The following is a 17,362-nucleotide window of genomic DNA, read 5'->3' as shown; positions in this document are numbered from 1 at the left end:
TGTGTCGTGTAACTTCCTGAACTCGCAACTCGGATCCCACTCCGGGGGGCAGACGTGAGTGTGCGGGGCGGTGGGGGAGACCTGTCCGTCTCCTGACTGTATCCCCTGTTCCTTGTCACGAACTCCAAACTCCCACGGTGCCCGGGGACTGGGCCAGAGCCGGTCCCGGATACAGGAGGCGCTCCCGGGACTGAGCCGGGACCGCGGCCGAGTCGCCACTGCTGTTCCAATCCCCGACTTCCCCATCTGGGCAAGGAGGCCTAGAACGAGGGGGGCCAGAGCCTCTCCAGGGCAGAGGGTCTCAGGCAACCCTGAACCTCACGGGGCTCGAGGAGCCTAGACACGGGGGCTCTCCCCGGCAAGGGCTGACAGGGATCACCCAGCTTCCCTGACACCCTGGCCCGTGGGCAAAAGCCACAACCAGCAGCAGTGTCACCCAGCCTGACACCCTCAGCAACCGGAAAGCACAGAGTACAGAGCGCTGGGCTGTGGCAAAGCCTTTCTCTCAAGGCTCCTGGGACCTGGGCGGGCGGGGACTTGCCTTTCATCTTATCCTGACGCCTGCTCTTCTTAGAAGCACTTCTGCAAGGCTCCAGGGAGTTCCTCCTAAGAGCCAGATCCCACCTTCTCGCTGGGCCTCAAAGTGGCTGTGGCTGGTCCCCTGGGTGGTCCTTTGGCCTGACCCACCGACCAGGCTTGGCCAATCCCAGCTACAGATGAAAACCACGTGGCTCTCTGTTACATTCACATCTGCAAAATGCAAACCTTCCCTCCAGGAGGGCTTATCCCCTCAGGCCATGGCTAAGAGGAGCATCTGCTTTGTCTGAGAACTAGAGCTATATTGACTGTATTAATGGAAGTATTAGCTCCAAAAAGAGGGAGGTGATTATCTTCTGCCACTCGGTTCTGGATGCTACTCTGTCCTTGATCTGTGATGAGCTGCCCGGTCCTGTCACGAGAATTCCTCAGTGGCTTCCTCCTACCCTCATAAAAAAAAAAAATAATCTAAGTCCCTATCTTGGCCTTCCAGCCTCCTACAGAAGCCTCGAGTCACACCTTAGATAATCTCCTCTTGGCCCACCTCTGCGTCTGCTCCTCTGGTCTCCGCCAGTTCCTGCTCTGGCCTCACCCTGGGGCCTTCCGGGCAGCTTCTGCTCCCCCCACCTCATGGCTCCTTGTCGCTCACCCTGGTCCTCAGCACCCTACTCCTCTCCCTCTTTCCGTCCTCCCATTTCCTCTGTCTGTGAACTTGCTTCCCATTCCTTCCTGTCCCTCCCTACCCAGTGAGAGCTGAGGCTGTTCTGTTCCGTACACAACAGGCGCTCTATAAATGCTTGTGGACTCGGTGTATAAATGAGCCTCAGGACCATAGACTCAGAAATTAGGAGGCAAAGGGACAGAAAAGACAGATGTGGGGACAGACTACAGGGACTGCGCACGTGAACTCCAACAGGATGCAGCCAGGCCCCCCCCCAAAATGGGCCCCGACTTGAGCCCGGCCCCCGAGGCCTGCTGGTAGAAATGAGTCATCCCCGCGGGAGCAAAGCCCAAGAGCCAGGGGAGGCCCAAAGCTGTGCACATAGGCTGGTGGCCTTGTTAAGGGCGGGCCCGGCACGTGGAGGATCCCAGGGAAGGGCAGGTCACCCGTCTGTCCCCTGGCCACCCATCTGTCCCCTGGCCACCCAACCCATCACTGCTGCCCTGGGGGTAGGTCCACAGGCCTAAGAGGCAGCCCTGCGTGGTCCGTGGCCTCCCCTCCCTCTGGACAGAGGAGACGTGTGCAATGGGCCTGCCTCCGGGGCGAGGGGGTGTCTGACGGCTCCAGCCTGAGTTGCCCCCCCAACACGGGCTTACAGCCAGGTCAGAGGAAAACATTGCTGTGGCAGGGGGCAGGGAAGGGAGCCGGCCTGCCCTCTGCCCCTGGGGCCCGCCAGCGGACTCACATCTGCCCCCTGTGCTCCGGCACTGCCTGCTGCCTCACACCTCCCGGGGACCCAACCCATGGCCCCCAGAAAGTGGGCTCAGGGGTCCTTGCCTGGTCACAGGGTATGCAGGTGAAGCCCCTTCAGGTAGGCGCTCGCAGGAGAAGGCACCTGGAATCCAGCCCGGGGACGGGCCGCCTGGCCTGGATGGCGCGTGAGCCGAGCCGACGGTCACCTGACAGTCTCCCCACTGACGACGAGAGGGACCAGGCTCCCAACCGGCCACCGCGGGGCCTCCCCCAGACCCCGCAGAGTGGACCCAGCACCAGCTTTCTTAACGAGCCCCCAGCTGGCTTTGGTGAGCAGCCGGGCATAAGAGCCATCGAGATAGAACCTTCCGGCGCCTTCTTCAGAGCCTGAAGGGCAGAAGGCAGGGCATCGTCCCCCAAGTGTCCTCTCATGACTTCAGTGGCCAGACCGCTGCCGTGGGCGCTCCCACAGCACCAGGCACCTAGCCGGGGCTTCACGGCATCGGACTTTGTCCCCGGCTGTAAAGACGCGGCTGCCCAGGCTCCGTGAAGATATATGGGGACAAAGAGACAGCAGAGCCGTCCTGACAGCTGCTCCTGCATCTACTCAGAAGCTTCCAGAATCCCAGTCCTCGCCCGCCAGGCTCCCACAGGACATGTTGGAGCACCGAAGGCGGCTCTATACCCCTCCGTCCGTCGGGGTTACACACAGAGAGGCTTAAAGCAAACAACCAAATAGCTTCACGGAGACCTCTGACACCAACGTCATTCTTCTTTTAAAAAGGATCCTACGTTGGCTTCTAACGAGTGGTCACCCTCCGTCGACAACGTTTGTCAAGGGGCCCGGGCAGTTGGTGGAGCCGCGATCAGGGGCGTGATTCCTGCGGGCGGACCTCTGGCCGTAGGCAGCCCGGTGGCATCTGTGCGTCTGGACGCGGCCGGACCAGCTGGATGCCATGGGGAGGAGAGAGGCCGCCTGACACGCAGGATATATGTCCCCTCGGGCTTTGTGGACATTTGCCCGATGCCACAGAGACTTAGAGGACACCGGGGCACTATGGGAGGACCCAGGACTGCCCTCCTTGGTGCCAGGAGTGCCGTCTCCCCACACTGGGGGCTGGGGCTGGGTTATGTCAGGGCAGCTGAGTGGCTGTGCCCCCAGCTGCCGCTGAGAGCCCCCCAGCCCATCCACCTGGCCTGGGCCCTCTGCCTGCCCGGCCATCGAAGCCCTCAGTGGACACAGATAAGCCACGTCTGCGGCATAGGCATGACCCTCGCAACACCACACGGCACAGATGCCATCCTCATCCCTGAGGGACAGATTAGGAAATCAAGGTCCTGTGACATACGCAGGCAAGGAAGCAGGGAAGTGGCCTCAAGCCCTGGGGCCCAGACCCCCAGAAGCGTCGTACTCAGCCCTGCAGGGACGGGTTTGGCTTCTGCCTTCAAGTGGTGGCCACGTGCCACCACCCCACCCGGGCCTGGAGCTGGAGGGGCAGACTCCCAGGTGCCAGATGCCTGTGGGGCAGGCAGCCAGCAGGTGCACCGTGCTGGTGAGAACACCCTTTGGCCACCAAGATCCCCAGGCAGAGGCAGAGGGAGCTGGTGGAGCCCTCAGGGGGTCTCCAGGGGGACATCCCTTCAGGCTGTGATGGGAGGAAGGGTGGGGAGCTCTCTCGGTTTACGAGTGAGGACAGGCGTTTGCAGGGCCACAGCCACGGGCCTTGGGAACATCACCATGAGACGTGCACCGGAGAAAACCCCAACCGGCCAGCTCTGCCCTGCCCCTAGCGCAGAACCTATGGCCCCACAGACGTGGAGGGATAGGCAAGGTGGGCCTGCCACTCACCTTTCCTTGAAATCGAGGAAGACCTTGGCCAGAGTGCTGCCCCCCGCCATCATGGACACGTCAATGGCCCGCAGGAAGCTATGATGTACCTTGATCAGGTCCTGGGAAGAACCAGCAACCCGTGCGTGAACGGGTGCGCCAGGCCGGGAGGGCCGCGCGCCCCCGAATCGCTCCCTCCTGGTGCAATTACAGACACGTGTGGGAGGGGCCGGTGCCGGCACGTATCCTCATGCCAACACCAGGGTCTCATCCCACTTTATGCCGGGCACATGAAGGGACCTGCATGGCCTGTCCGGACATGGGGTTGCCAAACCAGCACAGGCGCCAGGGCCAGAATGGGACCAAGATGGCCCCGGGGCCTGTGGCTGCCCAGCAGCCTTGTCACCCTCCTGCTGTGTGCAGCTGCATGGGACGCTCTGCCCTGGTCTGGGGCTCCAGGGGCGGACTCTCTCCATGGGGACAGATGTTTGTCCCCACTTCAGAGCGGCTGGACAACTGGCAGGTAGCCCCCCAGGGCCCCCACTCTGCCCATGGCCATTTGTGGGGGCGAACACACACGACAGCACAGACTCTGGGTAGGGGACACAGAGCACTAGAGCCCCCGAGTCTGGCTCAGCCTCCCCTGGGAGACCAGCACCTGCCCCTCGGGCTCGCAAGGGGCCACGGGAGGTAGGTAGGAGCCGCCACACCCGCCGGGCACTCCTGGAGGAAGCCCACCGGCGTGTAGCTTCTGGAGCCTTCCGCCAACCCCTCCCCGCTCTGCTGGCCGCGTCAGGATGAGCCTCCTCACAGGGCATCACCTTCCCGTGTCCGTGTGCACGTGTGCTGAGGGGTGAGGGGCTCTCCTCAGAGAGCCAGAGGGGACCCATTGCTCTCCAGCTGACGACAAAAAGCTCAAACCCCTTCCAAGGCATGTGCATCTGAGTGGTACTCCCCAGCACAGACAGCAGGCTGGAGAAGCTTCCGGAAACCTCCTGTCTCCTGAGGCCAAAGCTCTCAGAGGGAAGGGTGGCTGCTCCCTTCCCATCGGTCAGTCCAAAAAGCATCCCGTACCACCAGCCAACCAGGTCCCCGGCAGGGACTCCCCTCCCCAGGACTCACGGGGACAGTCGGGGGGAGCCTGCCGCCTGGAACCCTTACCTCCAGGTTGATGAAGATGGTTGTCACGTCTGCCGGGCTCAGCACCTGCCTCAGGGGCGTCATGTAGTTCTGGAACAGGAAAGCCCCCACCGTCAGCTCTCCTGGAGGGTACCAGCCCCGTTCGAGGCCACAGTTGCCAGAGAGGGAGAGAGGCTCTGACGAGCTCCCCAAGACACAGGGGCAGGGGTTCTCCGTGGGGCGGTAAGGCAGGCCCAGAGCACCACCGGGGCTCAGTGCCACTGGAGGACCCCTGCTCTCTAGGGAGACGCGGGCTTCGTGCTGCGGGGTGACGATGGCACGGGAGAGCGCAGGGCTGGGACGATGGAGCCAAGCGCCCACACCCACTGCATGGGCAAAGCCCCATCGTGTCCCACAGGCTGGACGCCAACCCCACTGCCACCCGGGCTAGGTGCCGATACAGCTGTTTGAGACGTTTCAGGAAACTGAGGCCAGAGAGGTGAGCACAGCAGGGCCTCACTTCTCGCCCGACACTCAGATCCCTGAGTGCGGCCCTAAACCTGTCATCCAAAGAGGTGCCCCCGACCCCAGAAGCCCCACCGTGGCAGGGAGGGGTCCCGCCAGAGTCCTTCAGGAGTCCAAGGAGACATGCGTGTGGCAAACAGTCAACTCGTGCCCCAGAGGCCTGGCCGGCCAGGCCCTGCCACCCTCTCCCTACAGGACGTTGGCCCCTCACACTTCTCCTTGGTCACGCAGGGAACAGCAGGTGGGCAGCAGCTGCATGTGGCCAAGCAGTTTTCCCTGCAGCTGACACAGACCGGCACTGGCCGGTGACTCGGTGCTCTTGCCTGTGACGCGGCGGCTGGGACTGGCGGACGGAGGGGACTCCCCGGGACGGGCAGGTGCAAAGCCAGTGGCTGGGAGGGGCTGTATGTTTGCAGAAAGGCCTGTGGAGGGCGGGCGCACGGGGCGGCTGAGGCAGGAGCGGGGAAATGTCATTCTGAGGCCTGGGCAGGACCAGGGAGGGGCCAAGGGGATCCTAGGCCCCCGGCGAGAAGCTCCGCAGTCACGGCCGCACGCGGGCCTACGCTTCAGGCAAGAAGAGCTAGGGAGGTTCCGCCCTAAAGACAATGACGGACTTTCAGCCAGTCAGCACCAGCGGCTGGCACCAAGGATTCTCAAGTGACAGGGAAATGTCCCTGAGCCAGTGCTGACGGGAGGCCGGAGCGGGTGGAGAAGGAGAAGGCCCCTCCGGGGTCCTCGAAGAGCTCAGGAGGCCAACAGGGAGAGAGGACCGACCGGTCACTCAGGGGAGCACAGGGTCTGCCGTGGGGGCTCCACAGGCTGACATCACGGGGCCTGTGTCCCAGTGGCAGGACGCTCACAGCCACCAATTTACAGAGTGGGAAGCTAAGGGCAGAGAATGCCTTAGGGGAGAAGGTATACACAAAGCGCTTAACCTAGCGCCCAGCCTGCAGGACAGAGTATACAGCAGGAGCTTAGCCCGGTGCAGTGGAGCAGAAGCCGTGACGACGCCCAGCTCGGGCAGGAAGGAGCTGCAGAGACAAGCTCAGGACCGTCCCGGGCCAAGCTGAGGTCCGAGGGCTGGGATGCGGGACCAGGGGCATGAGGACACTGGCCAGCCGGAGCCCACGGCCTGTGTGAGCAACATGGGCAGGGGGTGCCTGGTGACTGCCGTGCCCCAGGGACCGGTGGCACCAGGAGGGGCGGGGCCGCACCCACCTTCTCGATGTCCTCCAGGGTCCGGTAGTACTTGGCCTCGGTCTCCTGAATCTCCAGCAAGCAGCAATTCCTCTTGTCATCCTCAGACATGCCCATTTTCTACAGGAAGGACACAAGGCATGAGGCAGGCCTGGCCATGCGGTCACCGGGAGTGACACGGGGGGCCAAGATAGGAGATGGAAGGGGGCCCAAACCCTTCCCTTCCCGTTTCCGCAGATGAGGAAACTGAGGCACGGGGGGTGTGTGTGGCATGAACCTGAGGACTGGTGACAGCTTGGAGAATGACACAGAACCTTCTAGAATCTGCGCCCCCACTGCCCTGCTCTGAATTTTACCAGACCAGCGTGGGGCCCTCAGGAGTCAGCCCCTCCAGCATAGACAACAGGTGTGGCATACTTAAAGCACCTACTATGTGCGAGGGGAAAGGCTCTGACCAGCTCCCCGGGGACCCGTGTCTGCTTACTCAGCGCCAACCTGTTACCACAGGGCTGGGCTTTCCCAGGGTCCTCTGGCCCCCACCTAGGGTCCTGAGGGGCCAATTCAATGGCAGGGGTCACCAGGGACACACTTCTGTGACAGGGCCTGCTCCCCATCTCTCGGGGAAACGTGGGCAGAGGCAGGATCGACCAGGAACCTGTGTGGCCACGGGGATGGGGAAGAAGGTGCCAGGGGGTCACTGTTAGAGGCGCTCTGGACTTCCAGACCCTCTCCTTGTGTCCTTTAGGCTGAGTGAACTACGTGGGTCCCTAAGTGAGGCTTTGGGGAACCAGGTCTGGGCCACATGCCATGCCACGCAGATAGCTATCTGCCCTAACCCCATCCTCCTCCCCTAAGAAACGCCCCAGGAGTTTGCTGCGCTGGAGGGCTCCAAAGAAACATACTAGTGGGGCCCATCACCCAGGGGAGCCCAGATCAGGCTCGAAGCTCCCCAGGGCTCCTTCCCACGCCCCAGTGCTCTGGGCACTACACTGCTGCCCTCAGGGCTTCAGGGGGGTGTTCGGGGCCCACGACCCCCCTAAAACCAAGTGTAAAAACATGGGTCTGACAGCATCTCCCTGAGGACAGGGTCCCAGGCTTTCCCCAAGAGATCCGAGACCTCTCTGGGAGGCGGAGGAAGACAGCGCTGGCAGAACTGACCCGGGCCTCCCTCCCTCTGCCACTTACCTGCATGTATCTTATCTGAAAGCGTGGGGAAATCAATCACAGACAGAACCAGTTAGCAGTGTCAGCTCGTTACCCGGACTGTGCTCCGGAGCACCCGTCCACCTTTCCCCCACAGCCCCAGGATCCCGTCACAGCCCTTTGCCCACCAGCCCGAGCATCAGCCTGGCTGTGTGGGGAGGGACGGTGCCCGGCCCTTCTTTGCGTGTGGGCTCTGAGAGTGGCACCTGCCATCCTCCGGCTTTATCTTCCTTTGCAAAGGTCTCTGTCTACCTTCTGGTTAGCCTGTTCAGAATGCTCCGGACATGACCAGGGAGGAAGTAAAACCCCCTGCTTTATCTCGGAGGATGGGCAGGAGGCAGAGGCCCACCCTGCCAGACGGCCAGGACAGCGACAGCAGCAGCACGGAGCACTGTCGGGACACGGAGTGGAGCTGGGCGGGAGGGATGCCAGCCTGTGTCCCCCGCAGCCCCCACAGGTCCTGCAAACAGCCCGGGTCCTGCCTGCTCCAGGCGCTTCAGGACCAGGGACAGCAGCAGGCTCTGGGGACAGCCACCCCCCCCCAACCCAGCCGGGGTCTCTGCAGGACGGACACAGAGGGGGGCTCTCTGGACAGAGTAGAGGATCTCCGTCTATGGGGCAACGGCTTGGCCTTCCAGCCCTATAACTGGCCCCCTGGACTGGCTCAGGGGCACGGCTGCCCCATTGCAAGGCTGCCTAGGGGAAGGGTAGCATTGGCCCTGGGCAGACCTGGGGTCACAGAGAGACCCCTGGAAATGGTGGGGACCCCTCAGACCCTTCAGGAGCACGACGAGAAATCCTTTCCGTTCCAAAGAGCAGAGTTTGGGGGCTGTGAACCCCACTGTCATGTTTCCCTGTGCCTCTCCTGGTGTGATGCTGGTGGAGGGCAGGTGCCACCAGGGAGGGACAGGCCTCTCCGGAAGGCCTCGCTGGGGAGCTGTCGCCCCAGCTTTGTTTCTCCAGCACCAGCTGGATACTCCCACACCGAAGGAAAACACTGCAATTTGCTTCTTGAGAAACTCCCCCCATTTCCTCAGGGAAAGCAAACAGCACCACAAGCCTCCACAGCCGGCAAGCAGCGTTTGGACCACCGCCCAGGAGCGTGGGGGCCGGGGGTCAAGGCCTGCCCCCCTCCCCTCCCCGCGGGCCCCAACCCCACCTCCGCACAGCAGCTACCAGCAGTAAGCCCGTGGCAGCGAACTGGTGTCTGAGAGGTCACTAGCCAACGCCGGCTCAAAAATAGAGATCCTCGCCGCACAGGGGACGCGCGGCCGGCTGAGCCGCTGCTGTCTCCTTGCTTCCGCACAAAGGAGTAGAGCGAGGCTTGCTCCGGGCAGCTGAGCAGGCGCTACTTTCAGACTCCCCGGGCAGGAGGGACTGGGATCCAGCACACACGCTGGAGAATCCCGGGACGGCAGAGGCCGCCTGGTCTCCTCAGATCGCCCCATAGAGGGAGGCCTTGGCCCGAGAACAGGGAGGAAGCCCGCGGGGGCCAGGAAGGGCTGTGGTGCGGCCTCAGGAGCTCCCTCCACCCCGGAGAGCCCCAGCCCCCCCGGAGACCCAGTGCTCCCAGAGCGGGGCCCTGCTGCGGGTGAGGGGCGCTTACCATGGGCTGCCGCACTTCCACCTTGATAATGTCCTCGTAGATGTCGTCCCCCTCGTCCTCGCACGGGACGCAGTCGTAGATGTCCTCCCCGAGGTCATGCTCGCTGCACGGGAGGGAAGCAGGTCAGGCACACGGAAGGGAGGGTCCAGCCAGGTGTGCGTGGGGGTGCGGCCCAGGGGGCCTCACAGGGGACAGCTGGGTCAGGACTGGCGCAAGCCCCTCCCACTGGGCCTCCATCTTCTGGTCCACAGCATGGGGCGGCGCACCTGCCTCCCGGAGCTTCTCTGTGTTCAGACTGGGCAGCGTAGACCGCTTCCCTCATGCTCTGCCTGCCCTGCTTCTAGGCCTACGTGACCACACCCCAACGTCTCCACCCTTTAGCGAATGCTGGGGACTCATGCCGCCCCTCCCATGACCTGGAGCCCCGGGAGCTCTCGGCTCATCCCAGGCATCCCCAGCGCCTGCAGCGGGGGTGTGCGGGTCAAGGGGCAGAGCTCACACGTGGACACCTTCCCTACCCGGTGGTAAGGAAGCAGAGTGAGTAGAGAAGGACACAGAGCTTATGATGCAGTTTCGAGCACGAGTGTAAGGAAATCACCACTCACTCTATACTCCAAGCTTGTTCTGCTCCTGACCACGCTCTGATTCTACTTCAACCAGCTGTCCCCTCAGCCCAGCCAGAATTGGAGCCTAGGACACCTCCTCCAGGAGGCCCTCGGGGATCCCCAGCCCAGGCTGTGATCCAGGACCCACTCCCCTCAGTCTTCTCATACAAAGTGCATCCTTCTTGCTGTATCTGCCATTGTTTTCTAAGCGTCTGTGGATGAGCCTGTCTCTTCCCTGGACAAAACCCAACTCCTTAACCCCTTCTGAGCACCGTTCCCGATGGACAGCAGGTGCCCAGCAAACACTTCGCGTCAGCACAGGAGCCAATCCAACATGCAGCGAGACCACCAGGCCCTGGGCCCCATGTGGATGAGCTCTGCAGTCCGGTGTGTGGTCCATCCTCAGGGCAGGTCGTCCTCGGGGGCCAGCCTGCCTGGGGGCCCGTGCCATCCCCGCATGGGCTCGGACACACCTCATAGCCCAGGCTCAAAGCAGCCCCCGGCAAAGTTGATTTCCAGAAGGCACAGAGATTTGGCTGAGCACCTCCCCTCGCCACAGCACCTCCCCTCTCCACAGCACCGGGCAGCCAGAATTCAGGGCCAGGGGGCAGCAGGGGACAGAGAGAGCAGAAACGATACCCGGCAGTTCTTATGAATGGGTTTCTGGCCCTGTCCCAAACCCTGCTTGTCATCTGACGGGCTGGGGGGTGGGGGGCGGGGTAGAGATCACTCAAGATCTACTTGAGATAGGGAGGGAGAGTTTGTACTCAGGAAAGGGCTCTGCAGCCAGCCAGAGAGGGTCTCCCCAAAGCCCCGGTGCCTCCCGAGAGACCAAGCATGACTGGGAGGACACATCTGGGCTTCCCTCTGCGGGGAGCGGGGCTCGCACCGGGGGGTAAGGGAGCCAATTCCAACTTGATGAGACCCCCACGGGCAGCCGACGACCTGGGAAGGAGAGGAGGCAGGGGAAAGGTCAAACCACGCAGGCCCAGCACACAGACATGGTAACCACCATGCGGACGCGGTGACCAGCACGGGGACGCGGTGACCAGCACGCGGACGCGGTGACCAGCACGCGGACGCAATAACCATCGCCCACCGCTGGGCCCTTCTGCGCCAACACACCTGTCAGGAACCTGGAAAACATTTCTCCTTTCTCACCTCACCACCCCCAGGAGGCGGAGAGCCCCACAGTGCAGGGCAGTGCCCCAGCGGGGACAGGGTTCTGCTCGGACCCAGCAGGAACCTACCGTTTCAGAGGCCGCCCCCCACCCCAGGTGGGTCACTCGAGTTGACACAAATCACCTCCCCTGCCTCTCCAGAATCTGTCCCCAGAGGAAACGGCTCTGGAAGCCCAGCCCGCCACATTAGCGGGTGTCCAGACAAGTGTCGGCGAGGGTTCTTTCTGGCTGGGGGGGGGACGACGGGACACCCCCGATCTCGATCGTGCAGCAGAGCAAGCCTGGTGACAAAGCCACTGTCGAGAATTCTGACAGCGTGGAACCGAGGGGAGAAAGGGACGCTTCTGGGCTGCTAAATTAGACACCTCGAAGGCAGCCGAGGCCATTGACAGCGTCTGGAGACCGACATCGGCTTTGCTCTGGCGGGCGGGGAAAAGATGTGGGGGGCCCGTGACAGTTCCTAAGAGCTGATGAAACGAATGAAAATCACTCGAAGGAGGCCTGGAGAGGGGCCTCAAGGTCACCTGGCTCAGGGACAGCCAACCGCCCGCACAGGGGCCCCTCCTCCACCCACATCGCCGCACTCTTGTTCTGCATTTCCCCGATGGTCAGACGTTGAGGACTTTCCCGTGTACTTCGGGACATTGGTACATCGCCCTTTGTGCAAGCCCTGCTCGAGACTTCCCTCCATTTCAAAACGTTAGTTGCCCTGTTCTTATTGAAAAAGAAACAGAACTCTTACATATTCTCAACACAAGTTTCATGTCAGGTATGTTTCATGAATTTCTTTTCCCAGTCTCTGGCTTTGTCTACTGATATTCTGAGTGGTGTCTTTTTGAAAAACATTCATTTTTAATTAAAAAAAAAAAAAAAAAAGGCAGGGCGCCTGGGTGGCTCAGTGGGTTAAAGCCTCTACCTTCGGCTCAGGTCATGGTCTCAGGGTCCTGGGATCGAGCCCCGTGTCGGGCTCTCTGCTCCGCGGGGATCCTGCTTCTCCTTCTCTCTCTGCCTGCCTCTCTGCCTACTTGTGATCTCTGTCTGTCAAAATAAAAAAATAAAATCGTTTAAAAAAAAAAAAAAGCTTAACTTAGCACACCTTTCTCCTATGGTATCCTGACTGTCCTGTGTCCCATCTAAGAAATTGCTGCGTCTTGTCTAAGAAGTCTTTGTTTTCCAGGATTCCAAGGTTCATCTGTTTCTCCTTCTAAGAGCTACATAATTTTAGTGTTTATGCTCAGACCTCTGATCCGTCTCAAGATGTCTGTGCATGGTGTAAGGTAGAGATTGAGGTCTGTTTCTCTTTGGGGACATTCTGGAGTTTCAGGACAACTGGCTGAAAACTTTTTTCTTCTCACTGGATCACTTAGATCCCCTTGACCAAAACCACGGCCCACACAAGTGTGGGTGGGTCTATTCTGGAATTCTATAATCTTATTCCGTCAACCTATTCACCTATACCTGTGACAAAAGCAACTTATTCTGATTACTTATGTTGTTGTTGTTGTTTTTAATAGAAAGTCCCCAAACCAGGTGCTTTAAGTCCCTAACTTTGTTCTTTTATGAGATTGTTCAGAACTATCCTAAGGTCCTTTGTATTTCTCTAGAAACTTTATAATAATCTTGTCAAAAAAAAAAAAAAGCCCACTGGGAGACCAGGCACCTTAACACTATCCTCTTCCAATCCATGAACACAGTATATACACCACCACTTTCAACTCTTCTTTCATTTCTCTCAATATTTTGCAGTTTTATCACAGAATTTTGGGAATTTAGGTAGTCTGGGCCCACCATGTTGGTCCACTGTCTCTCTCTTCTCCTTCTGAGGTTCCAGTTACATGTATGTTGGACCTCTGGCATGGCCCCACATGTCTGAGACTCTGCTGGCATTTTCTTGTCTCTCTGTTCCTTCAGGTGTCTTCCTTCCATTGAACAAGCCTTCCGTTGACCTCCCTCCTCTACCGTCAGCATCTTCTATTAAAGCAGATCCGTGGCTGTTCAGCTCAGCTATTGTGGTCTTCAGTTTTAGCGTCTCCACGTGGCTCTCTTCGTCATGTCTCCTTCTCTGCTGAGGCTCCCCATCTGTTCATTCACTCGGTGTGCACTTTCCTCGAAGTACCTGACCGTGTTGATAAAAGCTGCGGACTGTAACATCGGGCTTATCCCCAGGTTGGTTCCTATTGACTTTTTTTTTTTTTTCTGAATACAACATTTTTTCTGTTTCGTGGCAAGTCTGATGACTTTGGACTGAACATTAGACGTGACAAACGATCCATTACGGAGATTCCATTATTTCTACCTAATACGTGTTCTTTTTTTTTTTTTTTTTTTTTAAAGATTTTATTTATTTATTTGACAGAGAGATCACAAGCAGGCAGAGAGGCAGGCAGAGAGAGAGGAGGAAGCAGGCTCCCCTAGAGAGCAGAGAGCCCGATGCGGGGCTCGATCCCAGGACTCTGAGATCATGACCTGAGCCGAAGGCAGTGGCTTAACCCACTGAGCCACCCAGGCGCCCCCCTAATACGTGTTCTAACACACCGTCAACTTGGTTGGACTCAAACTTCAAACTCTGTCTTTCCAGCAGTGAGCAGCAACTGGAATGCTGCTGAATTTAGCTTTTTGGATGCCAGACTTCCCATCCCCCTCCGGAAGCCTCAGGGTCTTTCTTGTGTGTATGACGCTGAACGGCCAGCCAGGGATTTTGGTGGATTATTAGATCTGGGGGCTCCAACTCTCTGAGGTCCCTCCTACCCTCTCAGGTCCCTCCCTCCCAGCATTTCCTTCCTAACTTTCTGGCTGCTCTCCCAGCCTCAATGTCTTCCCTCTGACACCATAACTGGTAGGAGTGCAGCTTTCTACCTGGACTGGGGAGCGCCCTCAGGCAAAGGCCACAAACTCTCTAATCCCGCACACAGTGAGCACTCCTTGAAGAACCTGAGGTTCCTGCATGTGAAAGTGACATGATGCCGTCCCTCCCCTCTCCCTGTACTCACAGAAGAGACACGACCACACCGACTAGGACCCTGGGAATACACCCAAGGCAGTTACCCCAACACATGTCCACGACCACGCTCTCAGCCTGTTTCCTTCCTCAAACTCAATAGAGACAAGGACCATTCATTTGTAGGGGATCCCTCTTCACGCACCCCTCCCTTTCACCTCTTCCGACTCACTCAGGGCTGTAGCTATAAACAGCAAGAAACATGAGACGAATAGCTGTGTTCTGGTGTCTTAACTTGCGACAGAAAAATCTAAAAAGCACAGCCACCATCCCTTCCCTCTGCTCTGCAAGATGTCTGTTACCCAAAGCCCGCTAAAGACCAGAGAAGCGAATGGTCAGTCACCTGCCTATGATGGCCTCAGTTTCCCCTCCTCTGGGGTCCTCATCCTACAGCCGTAGACCACACATACCCCCGTGCTTTCTACGTTTATCCTTCTTTCACTTATGAAAACACTCTCCCAAACGTTCTCTAACTCAAGCCAATGAGCCCTAAGAAATACACATTCTTGATATTATTGGAAATGATAAAATGGCGTCCACTTTGTGCGTGGGGAGAAGGGAGGGGAATAAAAGCAGCAGCAAAGAAGTAGGTTTCTTCTTCATTCAGACAAAATTATGGGGCTGCCTGGCTGGCTCCGTTGGAAGACCAAAAGGCTCCTGACCTCAGGGTCGTGGGTTCGAGCCCCATGTTGCATATAGAGGTGACTTAAAAAGATAAACTTCAAAAGATATTATGAAGGTAAATCAAACATATTTGCTTAACTCGGCAACAAAGATAAAACAAAACACCCATCACGTCTGATTGGTTAAATCGATACCTCTCCTCAGATGGATTCTGTGCCAGCAACTGGACGATAGCACCTCACCGTCCAGGTGGGGAGACGGACAGGGTAGTGGTTACACCTGAAATACAGATGCTTCTGGAATGCCGTGGGGTCATCGGCACGGGGTGACAAGCTCTGCTTCCCAATAATTCTGACAGTTTGGCCAACATGGGCGTGGATATCTCACTGTCACTTTGCTTTTCAGCAAAGTCATCATCTCCAAAAGTGAGTTTCCTGAACGGGGTAGGGGACACCCAATACGTCTCAGGCATCCCTCAGAACAGATTATCTATGCCAAGACCAGCTGGGCCCAGTGCCCCTGACGGCCATGGCTGTTGGACGGGAGGAAAAAGAAACGACAGATGTGGCTGGGGAGGGGAGCTTGAGTCTCCCGAGTGTCAGAGCGTCCCAAGTGCCGTGCGCTGACCGGGAGGGAGTGCCACCTGCACCAGGATCCTGGCCTCTGGCCTGCTGGGTGTCCGGCTACAACCTGGCACCTGGAACCGGGGCACACGGTCCCATAGCGGGGAGGGCCTCCCACCGGGGCCTGGCACATTTGACCCCACCCCAGCCCCACGTCTCACATTCCTACAAAATCCGGAAATACCTTCCAAATCGGCAGAGGCCAATGCCATCTGTTCCGTGTCGCTTTTGTGTCACACTGTCCTGATTACAGCCTGATTCTTTGCCAATCAGTCCCTCGGGCCGACAGAGACTCACATTGGGGACGCTCTAACGTATCAGAGGCCACAGGTCACAGAAGACCTCGAGGTCCGTGCCCCACGGAAGCTGTGCGCGTCACGGCCCTTGGCAGCACCAGACGACAGCTGGCGGGTCCCCACCTCCTCGGGCCAGTCGGGAGCATGCCAGGTCGCCAGGGGCAGGAACGTGACTCGCTAGTCTGCTCACCTCAAGGGGAGGCAGCCGGGCGAGTCTAAGATGAATCCTGGGCTCTGCCAGTCTCTGGCTGTGTCACTCTAGGCAGGAGGACCCAGCCTCAGTTTCCCCATCTGTGAAGTAGGAATGACCTCACCCCCCAGGCGAGGTGGTCGGAAGGATCAGCCTCGATGAAAGTGACCAGCACAGGCCCGGTATACAGTAGGTGCTCAGTAAGTGGCGGCGGCCTGTTACCCTCGAGGTGGGAGGGGAGGTTCAGTGGGACGACAGCCCAGGGACCTGCGCTCAGTAAATACAGACACCGTCCAGGTTTTGAAAGACCAGGAGGCCAGGTCTCAGCGCCGACAGGGCCTTCGCAGGCCTCAGAGACGGCCTTTCCCTGTCCCGCCACACACAAGTGAGCCCAAGGGCAGTGCGAATGGGGCGGGTTCGGGGGGGAGAGCCTGGATCAGATCAGAAAGGGCAGGTGAGCCCAGGGCCGGGGCCAGACCCCCGCTCCAGGGAGACCCTCAGGTTCCCTTCTCGCGCAGGGACGTGGGTGGCCCCGGCCTCCCCAGCCCCCACCCACTGCTCCACTCCTACCCGCCCTCACTCTCGCACCTCTCTCCCTCCCCCCTCCCCTCTCACCCCTCCCAGGCTCATCTTTTCGCTCCTGCTGTTTTCTAACAGGGCAGCCTCCCTAACAGATGCTAAATCCCAACAATTATTTTCGTCCTCACAATAGCCCACTGCCCCCCCAGAGAAGGCAGAAACCCGCCTCCCCTCCGGCCCCAGACCCCAGGGCCCGACCTGCCTGCCCAGATTCTGTTACAGAGTCAGCTGCTCCGAGAAGCCCCCTGCCCCCCCGAGGAAAATCACAGAAAGGCGAACAGACCCTCTGCTTTCGGCCTCCGGCAAGCCTGTGCGTTTACCGTGGACATAAAACACGGCTGGTGACAGGCGCGGATGTGCGTTCTGGCCCCGGGCTGTCTGACGCTGCGAAGCCAGACACCGAACCACCATTAACTTGCTACTCAGAAACCAAATCGGACATTTCCTGACCTCGGTCCACGCCAAGCAGCAGGGAGGGTGGCTCCGGGGAGCCAGGAAAAGCCAGCTGTGGGCTGGGTGGACGCACATAGGGACAGACACATGGACACACCTCGGCAGACCCTCACCCCACCCTGTGAGGGAGGCGCTGCTCTTCCTACAGCAGAGCCCAGAGAGGGCAAGATAGTAGCCCGAGGTCACCAAGCCATGTAGGAACACATCAAGTCGAGACCACGGCTGCCGTCTGGGAGTGTCCCGGAGGGAGCCCCGTTTGCCTGGCCCCGTGCTCCCCACCAAAACTCTCTCTTTTCCCAGGACACTTTCTAAGCAGTACAAGCAGTACAACCCCACCACCCCGGACTGGGTCATAAGGGTAAGACCCAGAGGAATGTCCTGGGC

At 59.3% G+C, this 17,362-nt stretch overlaps 1 protein-coding gene across 4 annotated transcripts in view; it reads right to left on the bottom strand.

Annotated features, from left to right (window-relative positions):
* Nucleotides 1-17,362, bottom strand: part of LOC111146429 (vav guanine nucleotide exchange factor 2) — a 161,131-nt gene that overhangs the window by 31,938 nt on the left and 111,831 nt on the right. For 3 of the 4 annotated variants that reach the window (XM_022501978.1, XM_022501980.1, XM_022501981.1), the window contains exons 5-8: nt 9,430-9,532; nt 6,642-6,740; nt 4,941-5,009; nt 3,801-3,901 (exon numbers count right to left, since the gene is read on the bottom strand). In XM_022501978.1, coding sequence (XP_022357686.1) covers nt 3,801-3,901; nt 4,941-5,009; nt 6,642-6,740; nt 9,430-9,532 — 372 coding nt within the window. Of the gene's footprint in view, nt 1-3,800; nt 3,902-4,940; nt 5,010-6,641; nt 6,741-7,805; nt 7,821-9,429; nt 9,533-17,362 lie in introns of all 4 variants that reach the window. The other variant, XM_022501979.1, reaches the window with a different exon arrangement.

The sequence above is a fragment of the Enhydra lutris genome, unplaced genomic scaffold, assembly GCF_002288905.1.
Source record: "Enhydra lutris kenyoni isolate GAN:26980312 unplaced genomic scaffold, ASM228890v2 scaffoldscaffold13, whole genome shotgun sequence".
In the NCBI taxonomy this organism is placed as follows: domain Eukaryota; kingdom Metazoa; phylum Chordata; class Mammalia; order Carnivora; family Mustelidae; genus Enhydra; species Enhydra lutris.
This window is presented reverse-complemented; position numbering and strand designations above follow the sequence as displayed.